Source organism: Phyllobates terribilis, unplaced genomic scaffold, assembly GCF_046119375.1.
Source record: "Phyllobates terribilis strain yellow unplaced genomic scaffold, ASM4611937v1 Scaffold_2__4_contigs__length_985480577, whole genome shotgun sequence".
NCBI classification, from domain to species: Eukaryota; Metazoa; Chordata; class Amphibia; order Anura; family Dendrobatidae; genus Phyllobates; species Phyllobates terribilis.
Window position 1 is genome coordinate 879656975 of NW_027362762.1, and position 24664 is coordinate 879681638.

General features: G+C 47.4%; 1 protein-coding gene across 5 annotated transcripts in view; it reads left to right on the plus strand.

The window, feature by feature from the left end:
- LOC141235517 (NACHT, LRR and PYD domains-containing protein 12-like) overlaps positions 1 to 24664 on the plus strand; it is a 208102-nt gene that overhangs the window by 25688 nt on the left and 157750 nt on the right. For 3 of the 5 annotated variants that reach the window (XM_073668157.1, XM_073668155.1, XM_073668153.1), the window contains exons 1-3: positions 6812 to 7000; positions 11148 to 11199; positions 24235 to 24398. In XM_073668157.1, the coding sequence (XP_073524258.1) occupies positions 11175 to 11199; positions 24235 to 24398 (189 nt within the window). In that variant the 5' untranslated portion in view covers positions 6812 to 7000; positions 11148 to 11174. Of the gene's footprint in view, positions 1 to 6811; positions 7001 to 11147; positions 11200 to 24234; positions 24399 to 24664 lie in introns of those variants that run through there. The other 2 variants (XM_073668154.1, XM_073668156.1) reach the window with 2 other exon arrangements.

A 24664-nucleotide genomic window follows, 5' to 3' on the forward strand; every position in this document is an offset into this window, starting at 1 on the left:
ACGCCATGTTGTGTTTGGAGAGCCCCTGTGTGCCCAAACATTGGGGCTCCCCCACAAGTGACCCCATTTTGGAAACTAGACCCCACAAGGCACCTATCTAGGTGCATAGTGAGCACTTGGAACCCCCAGGTGCTTCACAAATTAATTCGTAAAAATGAAAAAGTGTTTTTTTTTTCACTTTTTCATTTTTACGAATCAATTTGTGAAGCACCTAGGGGTTCCAAGTGCTCATATGCATCTAGATAGGTGCCTTGGGGGGTCTAGTTTCCAAAATGGGGTCACTTGTGGGGGAGCTCCAATGTTTGGGCACACAGGGACTCTCCAAATGCAACATGGTATCCACTAACAAATTGAATGGAAAATCGACTCAAATTGTTAGCGGACACCATGTTGCGTTTGGAGAGCCCCTGTGTGCCCAAGCATTGGAGCTCCCGCACAAGTGACCCCATTTTGTAAACTAGACCCCCCAAGGCACCTATCTAGATGCATAGTGAGCACTTGGAACCCCCAGGTGCTTCACAAATTGATTCGTAAAAATGAAAAAGTAAAAAAAAAAACACTTTTTCATTTTTATGAATCAATTTGTGAAGCACCTGGGGTTCCAAGTGCTCACTATGCATCTAGGTAGGTGCCTTGGGGGGTCTAGTTTCCAAAATGGGGTCACTTGTGGGGGAGCTCCAATGTTTGGGCACACAGGGACTCTTCAAATGCAACATGGTGTCCGCTAACAAATTGTCGGCTCAAATTGTTAGCTGACACCATGTTGCGTTTGGAGAGCCCCTGTGTGCCCAAACATTGGAGCTCCCCCACAAGTGACCCCATTTTGGAAACTAGACCCCCCAAGGCACCTATCTAGATGCATAGTGAGCACTTGGAACCCCCAGGTGCTTCACAAATTGATTCATAAAAATGAAAAAGTGAAAAAAAACACTTTTGCATTTTTATGAATCAATTTGTGAAGCACCTGGGGGTTCCAAGTGCTCACTATGCATCTAGATAGGTGCCTTGGGGGGTCTAGTTTCCAAAATGGGGTGACTTGTGGGGGAGCTCCAATGTTTGGGCACGCAGGGGCTCTCCAAACGCAACATGGCGTTCGCTAACAATTTGAGACGATTTTCCATTCAATTTGTTAGCGGATACCATGTCGCGTTTGGAGAGCCCGTGATGTGCCTAAACAGTGGAGCTCCCCCACAAGTGACCCCATTTTGGAAACTAAACCCCCAAGGATTTTATTAAGGTGTATAGTGAACATTTTGAACCCAGAGGTACTACACAAAATTTGTTTACATTAGGTCATCATATTGAATAAGTTGTCATTAGTCTTGAACGCAAGTGCTCGCTACTTGAGTTTGCATCGGGTACTCAGGTATGCACCATGTACAGCGTGTGCTCGATTGACATGCTCGAGTCCCTGCTCCGCATGTTTCACGGTTATTAGACACCCAAAAAAAAACATGCGGGGATCGCTCGTGCATGGCAGGCAATCCCGGTAAAGTTTTTTTGGCCGCGAAGCATATGGGGCAGAGACTCGAGCATGTCACTCAAATACCCACGATACTCAATGCATACCAGAGCACCCGATGCAAGCTCAAGTAGCGAGCACTTGCGCTCAACACTTGTCGCCATATCGTCATCTTTTTTTCTTACTTTTGAAAAAAATCCCAACCCCATCACAACCCTAACCCCAACCCTAACCCCAACCCAAACCCCAACCCCAGCCCTAACCCTAGCACAACCCTAACCCTAGCACAACCCTAACCGTAGCACAACCCTAACCCTAGCACAACCCTAGCCCTAGCACAACCCTAGCCCCAAACTCAGCCCTAACCCTAGCCCAATCCTAACCCAAGAGTTTATTTTTGACGCCGTTCCTTGTGCGGTATAACTGATTAGACGACTTTATTCTTCGGGTCGGTGTGATTACAGCAATACCAGAATCATATGGGGTTTTTATGACTGACAGCTGTCACACACTAAAAGACGCATTTTTTGTAAAATCTAGTTTTTGCATAGCCATATTTTGAGAGCTATAATTTTTCCAGATTTTGGCAGACAGTCATGTGACAGCTCGTTTTTTGCGGGATGACTTGACGTTGTTATTGGTGCCATTTTCAGGCACGTGACATTTTTTGATCGCTTTCTATTCCGATTTTTGGGAGGCAGAATAAACAAAAACCAACTATTCAGGAAATTTTTTTTTTGTTTTTTTTTATTCTGTTCCGCGTGTGGTAAAATTGATAAGGTAGCTTTATTCTTCGGGTCAGTACATTTACAGCGGTACCACATTTATATAGTTTTTCTATGTTTTGCACTTTTACACAATAAAAGCAATTTTATAGAAAAAAATATTTTTTAGCATCGCTTTATTCTGAGAGCTATAACTTTTTATTTTTCGGATGATGGAGCTGTATGGCGGCTTGTTTTTTGCGGGACAAGATGACGTTTTCAGCGGTACCATTTTTATTTATATTTGTCTTTTTGATCGCGTGTTATTCCATTTTTTGTTTGGTGGTATGGTGATAAAGCATTGTTTTTTGCTTCGTTTTTTTTTTTTTTTTTACCGTGTTCACTGAAGGGGTTAACTAGTGGGACAGTTTTATAGGTCAGGTTGTTCCGGACGCGGCGATACCAAATATGTGTACTTTTATTGTTTTTTTTGTTTTTTTTTTATAATAATATTTATTGATGGGTACATTATATTTTTATTTTTGGTGGATTATTTTTTTTATTTTTTTAAAATATTTTTGCAATTTTTTTTTTAATTTTTTTTTTCACTTTCTGGAAGCTTATATAGTTTATTACTTTGTCCCACTCTGGGACTTTCACTTTTTTTTCTCTGATCGCCTGCATGGCACAGGAATGCAGCACCATCCCTGTGCCATGCAGGTTGTCAGCGCCGGACAGGGAGAAGATTGTTTGGAGATGCACTGCGCATGTCCAAACAATCTTCCTGCTGTCTGGTGACCCGGATGTTGTCATGACGACATAGGGTCGTCATAGCAACACCCGGGAAGCCTTTGCAGAGAGCGCTGGAAGCCGGAAGAGGAGGTGAGTATCTGCGATCACCTCCCCTTGCCCCCGCAATGCTGCGATCGACTTCGATCGACTTCGATCGCAGCATCGCGGGGGTTAATGTGCTGGGAGCGGTGCAGGACCGCTCCCTGCACATAGTATCGGGTGTCAGCTGTGACAATCAGCTGACACCCGGCGGCGATCGCGCCCGCACAGCCTGTGTGCGCGCGCGATCGCCATGACGTACTACTACGGGTCTGGCTCTTAAGTCCCAGGGCACAGACGCGTATTAGTACGTCAGATGTTGTTAAGGGGTTAAATCATGATTTTCAGAAATGGGGGTTATATTATTGCACAATATTCTGCAGGGCTCCCAATTTCATCATGAAAACAACTATTCATCTGTAACATTTGTATCTGCAGCTAAGTATCATGTAATTTATTTTATTTTATTAAATATATTCCTATTTTAAATACCTTGCTCTGTGTTCATTCTTTGACCATCATAAAAAAAGCTATTACAGCACTAGCCTCATATCTAGTATGTCTATCATCATGTCATGGGAAAAGTGGATGGTGTTAAAGGGAATCTGTCAGCAGGTTATTGCTATGTAATCTGAAGACAGCATGTGGTAGGGGTTAAAACCTAGATTTCAATGATGTGTCACATGTCAGGTTGTGTGCTGTTGTTTACTGAATGTTTTATCACCTGGTGATTATCAGACTATAACAGCTACAGCAGAGCATGCTAGCTAGTCAAACTCCACCCCCAACTGTGTTAAGCAGCTCACTGTCTATAGACAAGGTACACAGAAAGCTGTGCTGTGGGTGGGGTTAGCTTTCTCAACTCTGCTGCATTGCTAAATCTAAAGACTCTGATAAGTGATACATCGTTGGATTCGGCTTCTCTTTATCTACATCAGGCTGCTCTCAGGCGAGGGAGCAAAAACCTGCAGACAGATTCCATTTAAGTAAAAATGAATTGATTTGAAACTGTTAAGATTTTTTTAACATCATGATTTTAGAATTCACAAGTAACAGTGCTCCCATGTTCATTAGTATTTTAAGTTATCAAAATGCATTTATTTTATTTTCTTATATAGCACCAACAATTCTGCACCGCTTTACAGACATCATCCCTGTCCTCACAATCTAAATATCTACAGTGGTGGCCAAAATTATTGGCACCCCTGCAATTCTGTCAGATAATACTCAGTTTGTTCCTGAACTTGATTGCAATCACAAATTCTTTGGTATTATTATCTTCATTTAATTTGTCTTCAATAAAAAAACACAAAAAGAATTGTCCTAAAGCCAAACTGGATATAATTCCACACCAAACCTAAAAAAGGGGGTGGACAAAAGTATTGGCACTGTTTGAAAAATTGTGGTGCCCCTGAGGGTTCGACCACCACAGGGATGCTGCACTTCTCTAATGGAGTGTAGTGTTCCTCCTCTGAGGTAAGAACAGTGCAATGGTCAGGACCCCACCTCCACATCCAACACCACACTTCTCTAACCAGAGGGGGCTAGAATGCACTAGGAGCTGCCCCTCCTGGTAATCGGGAGACTGGGGAACCAGTACTCTTTTTCTGAGTGAAGTACAGAGGGAGACCCAACCTATCTACACACACACACAGACAGGAAAGGACCCGGTCTGAAGTCTAGGAACACTCTGGTGCGGTGTCCTGATTGAACACTGGACTTACTTGGAGGTTGTCGGACCCCCCCGTCTCTGGTGACTCTTTATTCTGCATTACACCGCACTATGCAGCACCAGACCTCCTAGACTACTACCCCCGCCATCTTGTCCCTCTGCCCTGAGGCCGTGCTCCGCCTGTGGGGAGTAGTAACAACGACGGCTGCCATAACACCATGCCTCAGCGGACTGCAGCAGCGCTGATGGCCTTCACCAGGTGCGACAGGTGGCGTAGTCGAGATCAGCTACTCAACCCGGATAAGCCCGTACCATCTCTTTTGTTTTAGTGTGACGACCCTGGGCACGGAGCGGGTCCGGGCCACGGCTGCACCCCATCTCTACATCACAGGACCCGACTCCGAGTCCCCCATCTCCCAGGGTAGGGCTTACTGAAGGTGCGCGTGAGTCACACAAAATCATGTGATGCTTCTCTAATTCGTGTAATTAACAGCACCTGTAACTTACCTGTGGCACCTAACAGGTGTTGGCAATAACTAAATCACACTTGCAGCCAGTTAACATGGATTAAAGTTGACTCAACTTCTGTCCTGTGTCCTTGTGTGTACCACATTGAGCATGGAGAAAAGAAAGAAGACCAAAGAACTGTCTGAGGACTTGAGAAACCAAATTGTGAGGAAGCATGAGCAATCTCAAGGCTACAAGTCCATCTTCAAAGACCTGAATGTTCCTGTGTCTTCCGTGCACAGTGTCATCAAGAAGTTTAAAGCCCATGGCACTGTGGTTAACCTCCCTAGATGTGGACGGAAAAGAAAAATTGATGAGAGATTTCAACGCAAGATTGTGCGGATGGTGGATAAAGAACCTCGACTAACATCCAAGCAACTTCAAGCTGCCCTGCAGTCCGAGGGTACAACTGTGTCAACCCGTACTATCCGTCGGCGTCTGAATGAAAAGGGACTGTATGGTAGGATACCCAGGAAGACCCCACTTACCCCGAGACATAAAAAAGCCAGGCTGGAGTTTGCCAAAACTTACCTGAGAAAGCCTAAACCGTTTTGGAAGAATGTTCTCTGGTCAGATGAGACAAAAGTTGAGCTTTTTGGGAAAAAGCATCAACACAGAGTGTACAGGAAAAAAAAGAGGCATTCAAAGAAAAGAACACGGTCCCTACTGTCAAACATGGTGGAGGTTCCCTGATGTTTTGGGGTTGCTTTGCTGCTTCTGGCACTGGACTGCTTGACCGTGTGCATGGCATTATGAAGTCTGAAGACTACCAACAAATTTTGCAGCATAATGTAGGGCCCAGTGTGAGAAAGCTGGGTCTCCCTCAGAGGTCATGGGTCTTCCAGCAGGACAATGACCCAAAACACACTTCCAAAAGCACTATAAAATGGTTTGAAAGAAAGCACTGGAGACTTCTAAGGTGGCCAGCAATGAGTCCAGACCTGAATCCCATAGAACACCTGTGGAGAGATCTCAAAATGGCAGTTTGGAGAAGGCACCCTTCAAATATCAGGGACCTGGAGCAGTTTGCCAAAGAAGAATGGTCTACAATTCCAGCAGAGCATTATAAGAAACTCATTGATGGTTACCGGAAGTGGTTGTTCGCGGTTATTTTGGCTAAAGGTTGTGCAACCAAGTATTAGGCTGAGGGTGCCAATACTTTTGTCTGGCCCATTTTTGGAGTTCTGTGTGAAATGATCAATGATTTGATTTTTGCTTCATTCTCTTTTGTGTTTTTTCCTTGCAAGCAAATTAAATGAAGAGAATAATACCAAAGAATTTGTGATTGCAATCATTTTCAGGAAGAAACTGAGTATTATCTGACAGAATTGCAGGGGTGCCAATACTTTTGGCCACCACTGTAGATTCCCTATCTACCTTTGGAGTGTGGGAGGAAACCGGAGAACATGGAGGAAACCCACACAAACACGGGGAGAACATACAAACTCCTTGCAGATGTTGTCCTTGGTGGGATTTGAACCCAGGACCCCAGCGCTCCAAAGCTGCGGTGCTAACCACTGCATTTCTTGTAAATTGTATTAATGCTTGGGTTACTAAATTGTTGGCTAAATCTGATAAGCCAGCTATATTGTCTCCTCCTTTTAAGGTAAACAATTACGTTAGACCAACCTTCATGTTTATAGTAAAGTCAGGAAACATAGGAGGGGAATGTAATAGGAAGAAGGAAATGGAGAAGAACCTTACTCCCTTATAGGGTTAAAAACACAACTAAAACTGAAAGTAGCCTGTTCAGAATCCTCCTTTTCTTTGCATTCTGCTTTTGCTGGAGATCTTGTATTTCTACGCACTTTGCTCGGCTTTCGGGTAAGATATTCATCTCTCTATTTTACCATATACATACAGTATATGTGTGTCTTCTCTTATAGTATATTTCCGGGGCTGTACACTGGATTTTTTCAAGGGGAAAGGGGGTAAAAAATGTATTATGCTTTATCACCATGTAGAAAGAACAAGGACAGTTACTTAGCTGTACTGCAAGTCATAAACCGGAACAACATGCTGTCTAGTTCCCTTTATTACTTTGGTGCAGTTACAACTATTGTACATTATAATATCTATTGTAGTTTTATATTTTTCATTGAATTCATCTTCAAATACAAATGGTATACAGTATTTGCACTTTTAATAATTAATACTAGGACATTTTAGACCGAGAAGTCCCATAATATGATGGCTGATGTAATAAATTATAATTTCTGTTTCCAGTAAGGCTCCTTTCACACAGCGTTTTTGCCATCCATTCGTTGGCCCCATTGGGGCTTACGCCCAGAGCCCCCCCCAGCAAAATGTGACTCAGACGTATGCGTCGACAGGACCATAGACTATTACGGTGTCGACAGAGTCATCGTGCGCTCTGACGTGCATCATTTTCGGGCTTATATACCTACTGGTGGTGGACACTAAGACATAGTAGACTGCATCTGGGTATCCGTCTCCGGTAGGTCTATATGCCCGAAAATAATTCATGGCAGAGCGCACGTTGACTCTGTCGGCACCAATATAGTCAATGGCCCCGTCGGCGCATTCGTCCAAATCCCGTTTTGCGGGGGGGGTCCGGATCTAAACCCTGATGGCACCAACAAATGTGGGCAAACACACTGTGTGAAAGGAGCCTGAGAGAACAGAGCTGCCGGAAGTCTGATTTCTCATTGTACAGCGGCTTGGCTTTGTGAATAGACTGCTGGCAGAAGCAGTATTGCAGAGTCCTCTATCTAGTAATCCCTTGAGGACTTAATAATAAAGCCTGCATTTCAGGGAACCTGAGAGCTGATACATGCTGCCCGATCTATGGGCACCATGTCTCAGTCACTGGCTGTATGACTTCAACCAGGTATGTTTAACTCCGAAATGCCGCAACGTTTCAGAGAAAAATATAATTTAACAGCCGTCAAGGAATGGACTGCGCTGGTGACTATTTGGAAAGGCCAGTCCCTGGCCGCTTCTCTGCGCGTGCTCCCCTTGAATATGGGAGCCTCGGTCTCTGTGTGTGTATAAGGAGACACCTGTCAGTCATTGGCAGTGGGTGTGGAGAAGCCCCTAGGTACTTACTTATCTGTTACTAGTCTGTATCGCGGTCTTGGTTCCCGGCAGCTTTTACAGTAAATGTATCTCCGAAACGCCACAGATTTTCAGAGTCAAACATACATTGCTTTCATCATACACTCTGAAACACCGTGTCTGCAAATTGAGATTCTGGTTTGGCTTTTATCCTAAGTCATATGACAAGGTTCGTTAACGGGTCGATATTGACTTATAGGATTGCTACATCCAATAGGTGGCGCAAGTCCTCCTCTCTAAAGAAGCAATTTGCATATTCAGGACAAATCACACATGTATTACATACAATTAATGATTACGGAATTGAAGAAAGCCGCAGTGAAATTATATTCTCTATCGCATCTATACAGATGTCATTAGGGGTTGGCCACTTTATCTTTAGTTAAACAAATGTGTTGGGGACATGATTTTATGCAATTTAAGACAAAAAGGGGGATTGGTGACACAATACCAGTTCTATGCAGCCAATGTGCAAAGCAAACAAATTACAACATTTAATGAACAGAACATACTCTGAAGGTGCACACCAAGATATTCCATAAAAAATAGATTTTTTTTCTTAATACAGAAAGATAAACACATAAGCTAAAACACTTGAAGGTGTGGTCCAACTCATAAAATGCCCTGTATAAATAACTATTTTTAAGCCATAACCTCTTTTGTAATTCACTTTATTTGATAACTCCCTATTGTAATCCCTATACAACTTATCCCAGTATCTCTTATTTTTTACTTTACTTCCTGTGATGTTTGGTTTGACGGGAGTCTCAAATGAGACATCATCAAGAGGATTGTCCTACAGTCATATGGGCATGGAGGTCATAGAAAGCTGCATAAAATTATACCTTGATACAGCGAGTACAGAAAATATTCAGACCCCTTTAAATTTTTAACTCTTTGTTTCATTGCAGCCATTTGGTAAATTCTAAAAAGTTCATTTTTTTCTCATTAAAGTACACTTGTGGAGAAAACCAGGCACTGCTCATCACCTGCCCAATACAATCCCAACAGTGAAACATGGTGGTGGCAGCCTCATGCTATGGGGGTGTTTTTCAGCTGCAGGCACAGAACGACTGGTTTCAATTGAAGGAAACATGAATGCAGCCAAGTGCAGAGATATCCTGGATGAAAACCTCTTCCAGAGTGCTGTGGACCTCAGACTTGGCCGATGGTTCACCTTCCAACAAGACAATGACCCTAAGCACACAGCTAAAATAACAAAGGAGTGGCTTCAGAACAACTCTGTGACCATTCTTGACTGGCTCAGCCAGAGCCCTGAGCTAAACTCAATTGAGCATCTCCGGAGAGACCTGAAAATGGCTGTCCACCAACGTTCACCATCCAACCTGATGGAACTGGAGAGGATCTGCAAGGAAGAATGGCAGAAGATCCCCAAATCCAGGTGTGAAAAACTTGTTTCATCATTCCCAAGAAGACTCATGGCTGTACTAGCTCAAAAGGGTGCTTCTACTCAATACTGAGCAAAGGGTCTGAATACTTATGACCATGTGATATTTCAGTTTTTCTTTTTAATAAATTTGCAAAAATGTCTACATTTCTGTTTTTTTTCAGTCAAGATGGGGTGCAGAGTGTACTTTAATGAGAAAAAAAATGAACTTTTTAGAATTTACCAAATGGCTGCAATGAAACAAAGAGTGAAAAATTTAAAGGGGTCTGAATACTTTCCGCACCCACTATATCTGCAATCCAATATTTTATTCCAGAGAAATCCACATTTTTCTTACATGTAAATGAGCTTCTCAGAACTAAGGGCCAGACATAGATGTCCCCAAGAATCTGCCTCCAGATCTTATTTTAAATAAAAGGGCGCGTTACCAGTGTGAAACATGTAGATCGGGAGAGCCGACTGTCAGTCATTACATGTCTCACACTGGTAATACCCCCTTTATTTAAAATATGCTCTAGAGGCAGATCGAGTGTCTTGTAAAAAAATGGAGACATCTGTTTTTTGTTTTTAAGTCACGCATCAAACTCACCTCTGCCCCTTCCCTGATATGAAACATCATCGGTGATGTGCACAATGACAGCGTGCTCTCTGTTGCCGGCTCAGATAAGCAGTAACGAGCCGGCAACAGAGCAGTGTCAGAATACGTACAGCAGTGTCGGAGTACAGAGACCAGTGACGTCACTTGTGGGGGTGGCTCTGTTACCGGCTCATTACTACTGATCTGAGCCGGCAACCAAGAGCCCTGCCATTGTGCACATCACACACTGCACATCCTGCAGGGACTAGCCCAGCCACTGAAAAGAGCATCACTGGGAATAAGTTGCGGCAGGGACCCTGTCCTCTGTCCCCTGATAACACATTGTTTGAGTATCCCTGCATGCACTGGGATTCTCAAATGAAGAGTCATCAAAGAGGAAGTGAAAAAAATATAAAACTATTAGATCTTTATTGCAAGTACCGTATATTAGAAAATAGTTTAGATTATGGCACTAAATAGATTGGAATTTGAAATGAAAATTACTTTGCCTTTGAACCACACTTTTAAGATTCCAGTGTTTCCAGGCTACACTGCTAACCACTGAGCCACCATGCTACCCTTTTAGATGTTTAGATGTCACCTCATTCAAATATGACTCAATAAAGTCAATTTATATGTAGTACCATAGATAGCTTACGAAGCAATTAGCTCAAGTCAGGAGTTGGGACGGATATTCTGATCCAAGCATAGAATCCAAACACGGACCTTGTGAAACTTAAATTTAGTTGCTGGTTGTTTATCTGGATTTTGTGGACTGTATTGGGACATGATTTACTGTATGTTCAGTTTGTAACTTGTGTACAAGAAGCAAGGAAAGAGTCTATGTGTTGAAAGTTAAGGAAATTGTATATTTTTTCCAATTCAGACTTTTTTTTTTCTCCTTGCAGAAGATCATACTCTTTGCAGGCTAAGTAATGGGAATTAAACCTCAAAGTGATGGTAAGAATTTGTTAGTTTTTCTTCCTTTCCTCATCTATTTGATTAATGATTCTACAACATATGTAAAATTCATACATTCTAATAAGGAATGGAATAATGGCAAATGGGGTCCTATAAGTGTAATTGTCTGGACGATAGGGGGCAGCAGAGCGCTGTTCAACACAAATATCACAGAGGGTGGTTCTGTGTTCTCGGGCTGCGATATTCTTGACATGGTACATTCGGTGCTATATAACACTCAAAAAAAGTTGTCATTTTTTTCTGGATTCAATTACTTATCCATAGAGCATTACGTGCTCTGTGGTGCATTTCGGTGGTATATAACACTCCAAAAAAGCATTGAATTTTTTTTTCTGGATTGAATTTGTCATCCATACACTTTTATGTGCTTTGTGTTACATTATGGTGGTATTAAACTCCAAAAAAACAGTTTGACTGCTGCAGGTGGCCAATTTTTTTTTTATTAAAATAAACTTGGTTTCAAAAGACCTAGCAATTACAAAATACGTAAGGCATGTGGTAAGGGACGGGGAAGTGCTGATAATGGTGCATGCAGACGCCGAGGACATGGGGCAGGTGTGACTACACCTGTTGCTGGAGAACAAGAAACATGCCCATCCACAACACATAGGTTCTTGTCCCACTTTGCAGGGAGGCATGGTACACCAACTCTGAAGCCACAGCAGTGCGAACTGGTGGTTGGTTGGATAGGAGATAATGCTTCCAGCATGCCTGGCAGGAGCACCCAGTCTTCCACATGGTCCAGTCTCACCAGCCAACAGGCTGGTCCTGACCCTCTATCCTCCTTCCTCCCACCATGTTGAGTCCCAGGAGACTAGTGATCCCACAGTAGGACACTCCGAGGAGCTCTTTACAACATAATTTCTTGAGGCTTCTCACCCTGCATATTCCAAGAGGGACAGGAGGACACGCTGTTTTGTGAAGCACACAAACTTTAGAGCAGCCACGGCCACAAAAAGATGAAGGTGGGGAACGGAAAATTTTGTCTAAGGAGTAAGATGATGAGTCACAGTTGCTGATAAGTCATGTTGCTGTTAAGTCACCAAGTCAGGAGGACCAGAGTGCGTGGGTGGAAGATGAGGTGGTGGATGACAAACTCACTGACTCAATCTGGGAAGCTGACATGCAGAGCGAGGACATCAGCGCTGAAGAGGAGGGATCAGCAGCATCGAAATCGACAGGAAGAGGCAGTGAGTTGACCAGAGGGAGAAGGGGAGCAACTGTTCTGCAGAGCACCGACACTCGTGAATTTCTCCATCAAAGAGTTAGGTGTTCCCCAGTCTTGGACTTTTTTAAAGAGAGTTCTGAGACAAAAAAAATGTTTATTTGCAACCTGTGCCATGCCAAGATCAGCAGGTGCCTGAACACTAATAGACTAACCACTACCAGCATGATCAGGCACATGTCAATTAAGCACCCGACTCGGAGGGCCGAACGCATGGGTCAACAATTGGTGCCAGTGTGACTCCTCTTCTCGGAAAAAGCCCTTTATTTTACCCTGGGTGATGGGGGACTCGGTGTCGGGTCCTGTGATGGAGAGATGGGGTGCAGCCATGGCCCGGACCCGACCCGTGCTCAGGGCCGTCACATTAAAAAGAGATGGTGTGGGCTCGTCCGGGTTGAGTGGCTGATTTACGACTACGCCACCTGTGGCACCTGGTGAAGGCCACCAGCGCCGCTGCAGTCCGCTGAGGCATGGTGTTATGGCGGCCAGAAATATTACTACTCCCCACAGGCGGAGCAGGACCTCAGGGCAGAGGGACAGGATGGAAGGGGTAGTAGTAGAGGAGAACGGGCGCCGCGTCGTGCAGTGTAGCGCAGAATAAACAGTCCGGAGACCATAGGGGTGAACTTCCAAGGCTTTACTCACTTTAGAGATGGCAAAGGAAGGCGACTCCCTGCTCCCCGCGGAGTCCTGCGGTCACCAGGGACGGGGGTCCGACAACCTCCGAGTAAGTCCAGCATTCAGTCGGGACCCTACACCAGAGTGTTCCTGAACTACAGACCGAATCCTTTCCTGTCCGTGTGTGTGCAAATAGGCCGGGACTCCCTCTGAGCTCCTCTCAGAACAAGGACACGGGTGGCAGCTCCGCTCCGTCCGATACCCGGTGGGATCCTCTGGGACTACCGGGCTTTCCCGACCAGGACATAGAGTAGCAAGGTCGGGTGTCGGGGGCCGGTACCCCTCTTGCAGCCGGACTCCCTCTGAATATATCAGCATGGCGAGGACAGGTGGCGTACTCCGCTCCGTCTGCATCCTGCCTGGGATCCATTTGCTGTGGAGCCACACTCCTAAGCTCCGGGCCTCCTTGATCCTGGTCAATGGCCGGGTTGAGACATTCCTTGTCTACAACCTACCTCTCGTCCCAAGGCCAGGGTATGAAGGCTGTGTCCCTTACCGATGCAGGCCCACACAGGATCTGCGCTCCGGGAGGGAGGTCACAGTACACACAGTATTTGACAGCACAGAAGAACAGCCGAAAGACCAAGACCAAAGATGGCTCTTTATTAAATATGAAATTTAAAGTGTAACTAACTTGTAAGTCCTCCACCCTCACCCACTAACTGGTTCCCCTAACTCTTGGTTCCCCAGTCTCCCTGTAACTAGGAGAGCAGCACCTAGTGCATACTTGCTCCTTCTGGTGGAGAAGTGTGGTGTTGGATGCAAAGGTTGGGTCACGACTATCACACTGGTCTTACCTCAGAGGAGGAACACTACACTCCATTAAAGAAGTGCAGCATTCCTGTGGCGGTCGAACCCTGAGGGGCGCCACACCAGCGGGTGACACTATCCCTGTGCTAGGTGCTTCCCAATCCCTTGTCCATGACACTGTCGCAGATGCCTCCTGCCCTGCACGTGTACTTGCACATTCTGATGCACCATCATCAGGCACTTCCAAATTCTTGACCCAGCACAGCGTTCAGCTGTCCCTACCCCAAGCTTTGGAACCAAAATTTCCAGCCACACACCCACAGGCCCAAATGATAAATGGCCACATTTCCAGGCTGCTTGCCGTGGTAATGTTTCCGTCACGCCTTGTGGACACAGAGGATTTCCGCCGACTCATTGTGGAAGCTGTCCCTCGGCACTGGGTCCCCAGCCACCACTTTTTCTCCCGGTGTGGCGTCCCCGCCTTGTACCAGCTCTTGTCCAGGAACTTCACCCGTACCCTTGCCAACACAATTACTGGGGTTATCCACTTAACGACTGACATGTGGACAAGTGCTTGTGGCCAGGGACGGCACACTGGGTGAACATTGTGGAAGCTGGGGCCTAGTCCCACTCTGGCACGGTACATGTGCTTCCAATGCCTAGGATTGCTGGCCCTACTTCTATCAGAGTTTCCTCCACCTCCTACATAAATTTTTGCACCCCCTTCTGCTCTTCCTCATCTTCCATCTCTGATGTGTTATCTCAGGGCACTTCGTCCACATCAGCCGGAAGCTCTGCAACACTGCCTCAGCGAAGTGGCAACAGGTTCTGCTGAAGCTAATTTGTCTAGGAGACAAACCGCACACCGTGGCAGTTACTTAAAAGAATAACAGACCAGACAGATCTGTGGCTTTTGCCGCTGAACCTCCAACCAGACATGGTCGTGTGTGTTTTAATGGGCGCAACCTGGTGGCGGTTGTGAAGCTTGGCAAGCTCACATACAAACCATGCTTGGCACATGAGCTCAACTTGGTAGTTCAGCAGTTTCTGAAAATATACCCAGAGCTTCTGGTCAAAGTACGCCACGTGACCGCCCATTTCTGCAAGTTGGCTACAGATGCCGCTGCTTTGGCAGTGCTGCATCAGCACATGCACGTGCCAGTCTGACCAACTGGTGTGCAGCTTGCTCAAGTGCTGCAACTCCACACTGCACATGCTGGCAAGGCTTTGTGAGCAGCAGAGGCCAGTTGTGGAATACCAGCTCCTACACGCCTGTCGGTATTCTGGTTAGCCTCTGCACATAACAACTGAAGAGTGGACATGGATGTCTGACATTTGTGCGGTTCTCCAAGACTTTGAGGACTCCACAAAGATAGTGATAGTCTATCTTTGATAGTGATAGTGATAGTCATCAGCTCAATCATCCCGCTTCTGTGCCTACTTAAACAATTGCTGCTGACATTTAAGGCTTTGCATGGGCACTATGTGGAGATGGAGGATGACATGAGACAGGGAGATACTACCCAGCCCAGCCTCATCTTATCTGCTCAGCGCAGATTGGGTAACAATGAGGAGGTGGAGTCTGAGGAAGAGGAGGAGAAATAGGAGCAACAGCAGATAGTACCCACACAAGCTTCATCCTGTCTCTCCTACGTGGATGGGCTGAAGAGGGGAATGAGGAGGAAGAGATGGGGGAGGAGATGGAGAGTAGTCATTATGGTGGAGACAGGGAAGTGTTGGTTGTAAGAACCTTGGGACATGTGGCAGACTTTATGTACCGCTGCTTTTCCCGTGACCATCGTGTTACATTCAACTTTGCCAAAAAAAACAGTACTGGTTGTTTACCCTACTAGACCCAAGCTACAAAGAGAACTTTGCATCTCTCCTTCCTGAGACAGAGAGGTGTACTAAAATGGTGCTATACCAGAAGGCCATTGGGGTAAATATGTTGAAAAAATTCCATCAAACAACACTAGTGGCAGGGGGCAAGCTTACTTTCCCAACCAAGGAGGAGAGGCAAGGGAGACACACACTAGGTATGGCAGAGACAGGAGTACACTGTCAAAAGGCCTGGACCAATTTAATGACACCCTCAAAGCATCCATGCCCTGATGACCGGGTATTTTTGACATGGAGGGAAAAGTTTTTAAAGATTTTCAAGTAATACTTGGTCTACAAAACCAGCATACTCCCTAATTCCGCTGCGACCTTCAGCTATAGGGTCTCATAGGTTAACAACTGGCATGAGCTGTCCCTCTATGCCTTGGAGGTGTTGTGCTGCCCTGCCACTAGCATCTTGTCTGAGTGGGTTTTTAGTTCCGCCTGGGGAGTCATAACAGACAGGCGCTTTTGTCTGTCAACAGAAAGTGCTGACAGGCTCACTCTGATAATAATGAACAAATCCCCAACTTTTCCACACCACCAGATGACAGCAGCCCATAAAGTGTTTATAATCTTCAATATTTGAATGAGGCCTGCCAGTTGTTGCCTTCTAGGGTCTTAGGATGGCTGGATGACCCTACTTATAATTTTTTACTGGCTTTGCACTGTGCACAGAGCCTTTATGAATGTAGAAGTACCACAACTACACTTTCTTAATATTTGAATGAGGTACTACAGGTAGTGCCTTGATGGTTGTATGGATAACTCTGCTTGTAATTTTTGGCAGGATTTGGTTTGTGTGCAGTGCCTTTATGAGTGTAGGAGTACCACACAATTTGAACAGAATGTGTATGAGACCCTCCTTCATATTTAATACAGGGTGTATCTGAGTCCCTCTGAGTCCCTAATTTTTGGTACTTCTTGCTTCCTATATAAATTACACTGAAATTTCCCATTGACTCCCATTATACTCGTTACTCGGAACGAGCATCCGAGCATTTTACTGCTCACACATCTATAGTTATTATCATGTTCTTTTTTTTGCTGATATCATATGTCATCGGTGGGAAAATATAGGAAATATGTGTCACGTTCTTTTTTCTTTTTGCCACAAAAGAAACTAAAATACATTTTAAAATGTGTTCCTCTTTCCATAACAATTACCAGATTTTTCGGACTATAAGATGTACCGGACCATAAGACGCACCAAAGTTTTAGAGGAGGAAAATAGAAAAAAATATTTAAGCAAAAAATGTGGTCATGATGCACTGTTATGGTTGAGGGGGGGTCTGCTGCTGACACTGTTATAGGGGTAATGTCCTCCAATTTTGTACTAATATCCCCCATCCTGATATATATGTCTCCATCCTGGTATATATACCTCCCATCCTGACATATATACATCCCCATCCAGGTATATATGATCCCCATCCAGGTATATATGGCCCCCAATCCAGGTATGTATGGCGCCCAATCCAGGTATACATGGCCCCCAATCCAGGTATACATGGCCCCCAATCCAGGTCCATGGGAGAGTAGAGCAATGAATATTCATTCTCTTTAATAGCGTGCAAGGAAATTGGACTGCACTCGTCCGAGTGCAGTAGGATTGGTTTCCACAGACTCATTGACTTGCATGGCCAAGTGCAATCCAAATATCTGATCCAACTCGTGCAGGCTGCAATTTTTTTTCTTGGACAGCCTCAGTCAGAGGAAAAAAATTAGACATGTGCATGGCCCCATAGCATAACTTTGGTCTGAGTGTGATCCAATGTTTTGTTGCAATCAGACCAAGAATAATGCCATGTGCACGAGCCCTTACTGCAAGAGAAACTGATATGCTGTAGATTTCAAAATCACACCGCAGGTCAGTTTCCTCAGCATAAAGAAAAAGCACAGAGGGCATGATATTTCTATGAATCGTATACACTTTGCTGAAACTGTAATACACTGCATTTTTTGCACACAGTGTATACACACACCAAATACTCATTGTGGGATCTTAGATTCATGTTGGAGTGCCAGAACACCTCTTTAAACCTCTTACACTTTGCTGGTACTATGTTACATTGCAGATTTTATGCCTGGAAAATCTGCAGCGTATCTACCCTATGTGAACATGACGCGCCCCCAGGGCAGTGGGGTACTCGGTGTCCGGGCCTATGGATGCTGTGGGGGAATATGTCACAGTGGCTGGCCCGGTCCGTGGCCCAGGGTGGTCAACAAAAAGGGGATAGTTTATATGGGTTTTGTAGTTTGATTGTGATGCCACCTGTGGTTTCTGGTAATTTGTACCAGCGCTGCTGCAGACCTCTGAGGCAGTTGATAGGGCAGCTAGGATGGAACAGCTCCCCACAGGTGGAGCGGGCCTCAGGGCAGTGTAGAGTTTGATGGTGGGTGGTGATGCTGGGGCTTGTAGTGCAGAAGAGAGAGATGGCGCAGCTGAAATAACTGACGGAGGCAGTGGAGTGCAGTCATCCGAGTTTTACTCACAGTTCTTGTTCAAGGTTCTCAGGTACACTGTACGGAAGTCAGCCTCCAACGTCGCACTGCGTCCACCAGAACAGGGGTTCAGCTCTTCCTCAGATATGTCAGGAGCGCTTGAAGGAACCCCGCTTTCTTTATGTTCCTAACTAGACCGACTTCCCGCGCTGGGTCTTCTCCCTCCTGCCCTGCGCTTCCCACATACAGTCCCGATCGGGTGCTCTAAAGTCCCTTCTGGGCAACCTGGAGTTCCCAGACCTACTTGATGCCCTTCACGGTGACTAGGATGCGACTGTGTCAACTGCACCATGGAAGTGCAGAAGCCTCCGATTTTTCCAGCCGAGACCTGGAGTAACACGGCTGGTCCAGGGGCCGGTCCCCTTCCTGCGGCCTGATCCCTCTGACACCTGGCAGATTCGGGGCGTTACGGATGCTGTCCTGCACTCACCGTACCCCCTGGGATCCCTTCTATAAAACGGAGCCTTTCTCCTCTGCTCCCCTCCTGGGCCTCTATTACTAGGCCCCACTTGTGGAGCAGAGACCCTGAAGAGACTCTGCTCCCCTCCTCTCCTTACTGAATCCACACTGACTGACTAGCCTGCCACCCTAAGATGGCTTCCCTTTATATACCTCCTATAATGGTGCTCCCCTAATCTACATCCTCCACCCACACCCACTACTGGTTCCCCCTCTCTTTGGTTCCCCCCACTCCAGCCAGGGACAGGGATCAGCAGAAACACAGTGCATCTTGCCCTTCCAGCCGGCCTGGAGCAGTGTAGTGTTGAATGCGGGTGTTGGGGTTCCAGGCAGCACTCCCTCCTTACCTGAGAGAAGGAGACACCACACCTCTGGGTGAGGTGCAGTACCTCTGTGGCGACTGAACCCTCAGGGGCGCCACACTCCCCCCTGGTAAAACACAGCACGTCCGCGGGCTGGAACTGAGCAAAAACACAGTATTTTAGACATACAAACATTTTTAGATGCATCACTTAGAAGATTATTAAACTGTTTCTTTCCTTTATGGGAGGCACATTACTTGAACGTTACTGGTTAACATCATTACAAACAGTATAAAACTTTTTACTGGCTTGTATATGACTAGCCCAGGGGAATGGGGACGACTCGGTACCCGGGCCTTTTGCCTGACCTTGGGGATGTCGCGGTGGTCGGGTCCCGGGCCCGTACCCTGGGGTCAGCTTTTAAAAGGGTGGTTTAGTTTACTAATTTTATGGAAGTTCGTGACTCCACCTGTGGTTTCTGGTGAGAATCACCAGCGTGCGGCAGTCCACTGAGGCCGGTGATAATGCAGCTAGATGGTATAGCTCCCACAGGTGGAGCTAGGCCTCAGGGCAGCGTACAGAGAGGGGGATGCAGGACAGGAGAGACCCAGCCGGGTCAGAGCAAGAATAGGAGCACACACGATAGTCACTTCAGTACCTTTTACTGGTGGTAATTCAGGCTCATCCCGGAGCACTGTAGGGTGAAGGGTGCATATCAGGATCCTCCCCAATGAGCGGGTGTAGGGCCTCCTGTTTCTTGCCTCTGCGTAGTAAGTTTCTGACCTGCCTGAAGCGAAGCCTAACTTTATCTCTGTCCTGCACCGGCTGACGTTGTGGTAGGGCCTTCTCTTGGAGTGCACGCTCCCAGCTTACGGGGCCTATGTGTCTCCTGGCACTGTTACGTATCAACTTTCTGGTGATCCTGGGACCTGTAGTTCTCCAGGGATTCCGGTTATGCCTTACTGGGTTGTAGAGATCCCGGTAAGCTCGGACCTGGTGTCCAGTATAAGTTTCGGGGTGAGCTGGGTAAGCTCCTCTGCCCCCACTGCTACTCACTTTCCACTCGCCTTCGGCCACGCTCGGGCCCTCACTAGGCTACTCACACTAACGGCAGCTTGCCACTCTTCACCGCTCTTACAGGCGTCGGCACACCTTGGGCTCACTTACTTGAGCTCCTGAGTCTTAGTCTGGATGAGATCCACTGCAGGCTAGCAACTACAGGAGCTGGAACAGGCTCTGTCCTCTGAGGTAACTCTTCTCAGACTGTACTGGACTAGACTGACTCTAGACTCTAGACTCTGACTGCCTAGCTCCACCTTCCCTATTTATATCCCTAACGGGCTCCCTCTGCTGGTCTGATGTGGAAGGTGGAGATGTGTGAATGTTTATGGGGGCCTCTTGTGGAGGATTCCATCAATGCACTCTTCTAGGATCTGTGGTACCAAGCGCAGCTGGGCGCCACATATACATTTTCTCAAACAGCTTGCAGTAAGATCCCAAACAGGGTGTCCATCTCACTGGTAAAGGTGCAAATCAAGCAGCATGAGGGACCCGTCTGAAAACCCTCAACGTAGGCCCTGGGCGTGGCTGCAGGGCTTAAGTGATCCTGGTGCTGGACCACATCTTCGGCCACGCCAAACGGGTTTTTGTCCTGAGGTCTCTTGGTTGCAAATATAAAACCAATAGAGGGCACTTTAATAAGTGCAACCATATACAAGGTCAGTTCTCGGCTGCTCACAGTCCTCAGCCTGAAGTCTGTATACCCTGACGGGTAATTATGCACACAAAATTTTCAGTTTGTACCCTTATGGGTAACTTATTTACAATGTTCAGTCCCACTTATGGTACCTAGTAGTGGGGACCCTGCCGGGGGTACTCTTGATTTTTGCTGGTCATCAGCCATGAACTGCGGGGGCGTGTCCTCCTCCTCCTCGACCACACGGTATACCTGGAGGGCATACCACCCGCGTTCCCCGTGGTGTCTGGTATAGGTGACACGGTCACCGGGGTACAAATTCCGGTCGGGATGGCCCTGCTCCAGATAGGGCTCAACATCCCGCCGGTTTACAAAGATGTCTCTGCTGAAGTGGGGATCGCGGATGAAGCCCCACCCAGCCTTCAAGTCGAATTTCACGACCAGTCCCTCTTCACGGGGACTAGGATGGGCAGATTCCGCCTGTCGGACCTGGGCCTTCGTGGCTTTGTTCCGGGCCTCCAGCCACTCGCAGCGCGTCCGCCGGGTGCGCCGCTCCTTCTCCAGTTGTAGGAGCTCCCGTCGGCAGAACTCCTTTCTTGCCAGCGCCTGGGCTTGGGATTCCTGCGGGAACCCCATCAGGTCCCCCCCTGGTTGTCCCATCTAAACTCTTCTCCGCCTGGGCAGGCAACCAGGGGCGCCGGTGTCGGGAGTAGCGGGCACTGTTGTTGGTCCTCAAACCTGGTGGACCAGTCGAAGGAGGGCGCTCCGTACACCCACTCGGGTGCCGGAGGTGGCTGTTCCGGAAGGGAGCCAAGCAGGAAGTCCACGGAGTCATCGCCCGGGGGTGGAGGTTCCAGGAGGGGGTCGAGCAGGAGGTCCTCGGAATCAGCGCCCGTGGGTGGAGGTTCTGGGCTTAGCAGCTGCTCCAGAGTGTACATGCCTGTGTACGGGGGGTGCTGCTGTAGGAGGCCCAGGAGCAGGTCGGCGCTTGCAGTGCCCGGGACAGGGGAACTCTTCCTACCTGCTCCTGTGCTGCACACGGCCTCCTGGTGCTCATCTGGCTCTGCCGGAGCTGGGGAGCCGCTGATGGTACCTGGGGCTGGCTGCCGCCGAGCTGCTAACTTCTCCAGCAGCTACTTCTTCCACCTGGCGACCGCTGCTTGCTGGGCCCATTCCACCTGCTGGCTCAGCTCCTGGATCTCTCTCTGGAGGAACTCAGCATCCTCCGGGGAAAGTTTGCTTGTTGCTCCCTCCAGGGTGAGGGGGGGCATTGGCTGCTGCAGGCCAGAGGTGGAGGCTTGATCCTGGCTTCAGTCCATGCTGGCTGCCGGGTGCGGTCTGTCTAGACTGGTTAATATCACACCCTGTCTCCATTCCTTCTCTCCTCCTCCCCTCCCTTTTCGGGGGCGGTTCCATGGCAGCCTGCTCTTGGTCACTCCCTGGGACGTCCTCCCCGCCTTGACGGATACATCTATGTGGACGGTCACAGTTGCAAGGGGCGGGTTGTGCTTATGGCGCCATTCTGGGACCCGGCCCACGATGGGAGGTTCCATATTGTTGTCTTTGATCACGCACATAATGGCGCCCGTTCTTCTGGGGCGGGCGCCACATTCAATGTGGAAAAACAGTTCTTTAAGCACACAATACCCGCTGATAACGGGCTGGTCACGTATCCTGTTCGTGACGCCAGAGATGACACGCCCCCAGGGCAGTGGGGTACTCGGTGTCCGGGCCTATGGATGCTGGGGGGGGGATATGTCACAGTGGTTGGCCCGGTCCGTGGCCCAGGGAGGTCAACAAAAAGGGGATAGTTTATATGGGTTTTGTAGTTTGATCGTGACGCCACCTGTGGTTTCTGGTAATTTGTACCAGCGTTGCTGCAGACCTCTGAGGCAGTTGATAGGGCAGCTAGGATGGAACAGCTCCCCACAGGTGAAGCGGGCCTCAGGGCAGTGTAGAGTTTGATGGTGGGTGGTGATGGTGGGGCTTGTAGTGCAAAAGAGAGAGATGGCGCAGCTGAAATAACTGACAGTGGCAGTGGAGTGCAGTCATCCGATGTCTACTCACAGTTCTTGTTCAAGGTTCTCAGGTACACTGTACAGGTGTCAGCCTCCCGCGTCTCATTGCGTCCACCAGAGCAGGGGTTCAGCTCTTCCTCAGATATGTCAGGAGCGCTTGATGGAACCCCGCTTTCTTTATGTTCCTAACTAGACCGACTTCCCGCGCTGAGTCTTCTCCCTCCTGCCCACATACAGTCCAGATCAGGTGCTCTAAAGTCCCTTCTGGGCAACCTGGACTTCCCGGGCCTACTTGATGCCCTTCACGGTGACTAGGGTGAGACTGTGGCAACTGCACCATGGAAGTGCAGAAGCCTCCGGTTTTTCCAGCCAAGACCTGGAGTAACACGGCTGGTCCAGGGGCCAGTCCCCTTCTTGCGGCCTGATCCCTCTGACACCTGAGAGGAGATAAGAAGCCGGGCTGATCCTCCCCGCTGGTCCAGAGACACACAAGGATTAATGATGAATCAAAACTTTCTTTATTCCTTTGCCTACGCTCTGAGGAAGTGGCAGTGTAGCCACGAAACGCGTAGGCCAAGGAATAAAGAAAGTTTTGATTCATCATTAATCCTTGTGTGTCTCTGGACCAGCGCGGAGGATCAGCCCGGCTTCTTATCTCCTCTCATTTGTTTACAGATCAGCGGGGTCTCCTGCAGCGGCCATCTGACAGGTGCTTCACAGTTGGTTGTGACTCACATAACCTCAGAAGGTGAGTCAGACTGATTGTGGGACCTGGTATTTACTTTTATACAGATAAAGCCCTATGTGTGCTGTCTTTCCTATCTTTTGCCCCTCTGACACCTGGCAGATTCGGGGTGTACGGGAGCCGTCCTGCACTCACCGTACCCCCTGGGATCCCTTCTATAAAACGGAGCCTTTCTCCTCTGCTACCCTCTTGGGCCTCTATTACTAGGCCCCACTTGTGGAGCAGAGCTCCTGAAGAGACTCTGCTCCCCTCCTCTCCTTACTGAATCCACACTGACCGACTAGCCTGCCACCCTAAGATGGCTTCCCTTTATATACCTCCTATAATGGTGCTCCCCTAATCTACATCCTCCTCCCACACCCACTGCTGGTTCCCCCTCTCTTTGGTTCCCCCCACTCCAGCCAGGGACGGGGCTCAGCAGAAACACTGTGCATCTTGCCCTTCCAGCCGGCCTGGAGCAGTGTAGTGTTGAATGCGGGTGTTATGGTTCCGGGCAGCACTCCCTCCTTACCTGAGAGAAGGAGACACCACACCTCTGGGTGAGGTGCAGTACCTCTGTGGCGACTGAACCCTCAGGGGCGCCACAAACATATATAGTACTTACTGTGTTGGTAAATTATAAAGAATTGTGGATTCCTCATTAGTGGAAACTCCTAAAGTATAATAATAATAATCCAAGACCAGAATATTGTTCATACAATGCTGTCATTCTGCCTGGTACAGAAGACTTTATCTTTGTTTCTCCTTTATTTCCCTAGTTGATGGGAAACAGCAGTTTTACCAGAAGCTCTGTGAGAAAGAAGATCATGCACTGAGGATGATATATGAATATTTCCAGGATGATCTGCTTTCCATTGTGGAGAACTTGAATACTAAATTACTTTTGGCTGAGCTGCATTCCCAAAATATCCCTGATGTGGAGGTAAGATGATATTAAGTACCAGTGTTGTATACTAGTGCCCAGAGCCGGCTCCAGGTTTTTCTGGGCCCCGGGAGAAAGAGTCTCAGTGGGCCCCTTTAACACAAACCACGATTCATGACGCACAGATACCGCAGAGAAATATATATAGTACAATGCCGAAGATTTCACTTCTTACATTACATGAGTGATATCTATTGTAAATTCCACAATAGCTCAGAAACCGGCGAATCGCTCCACACAGTATACTGGCCCCCATAAAATGCTCC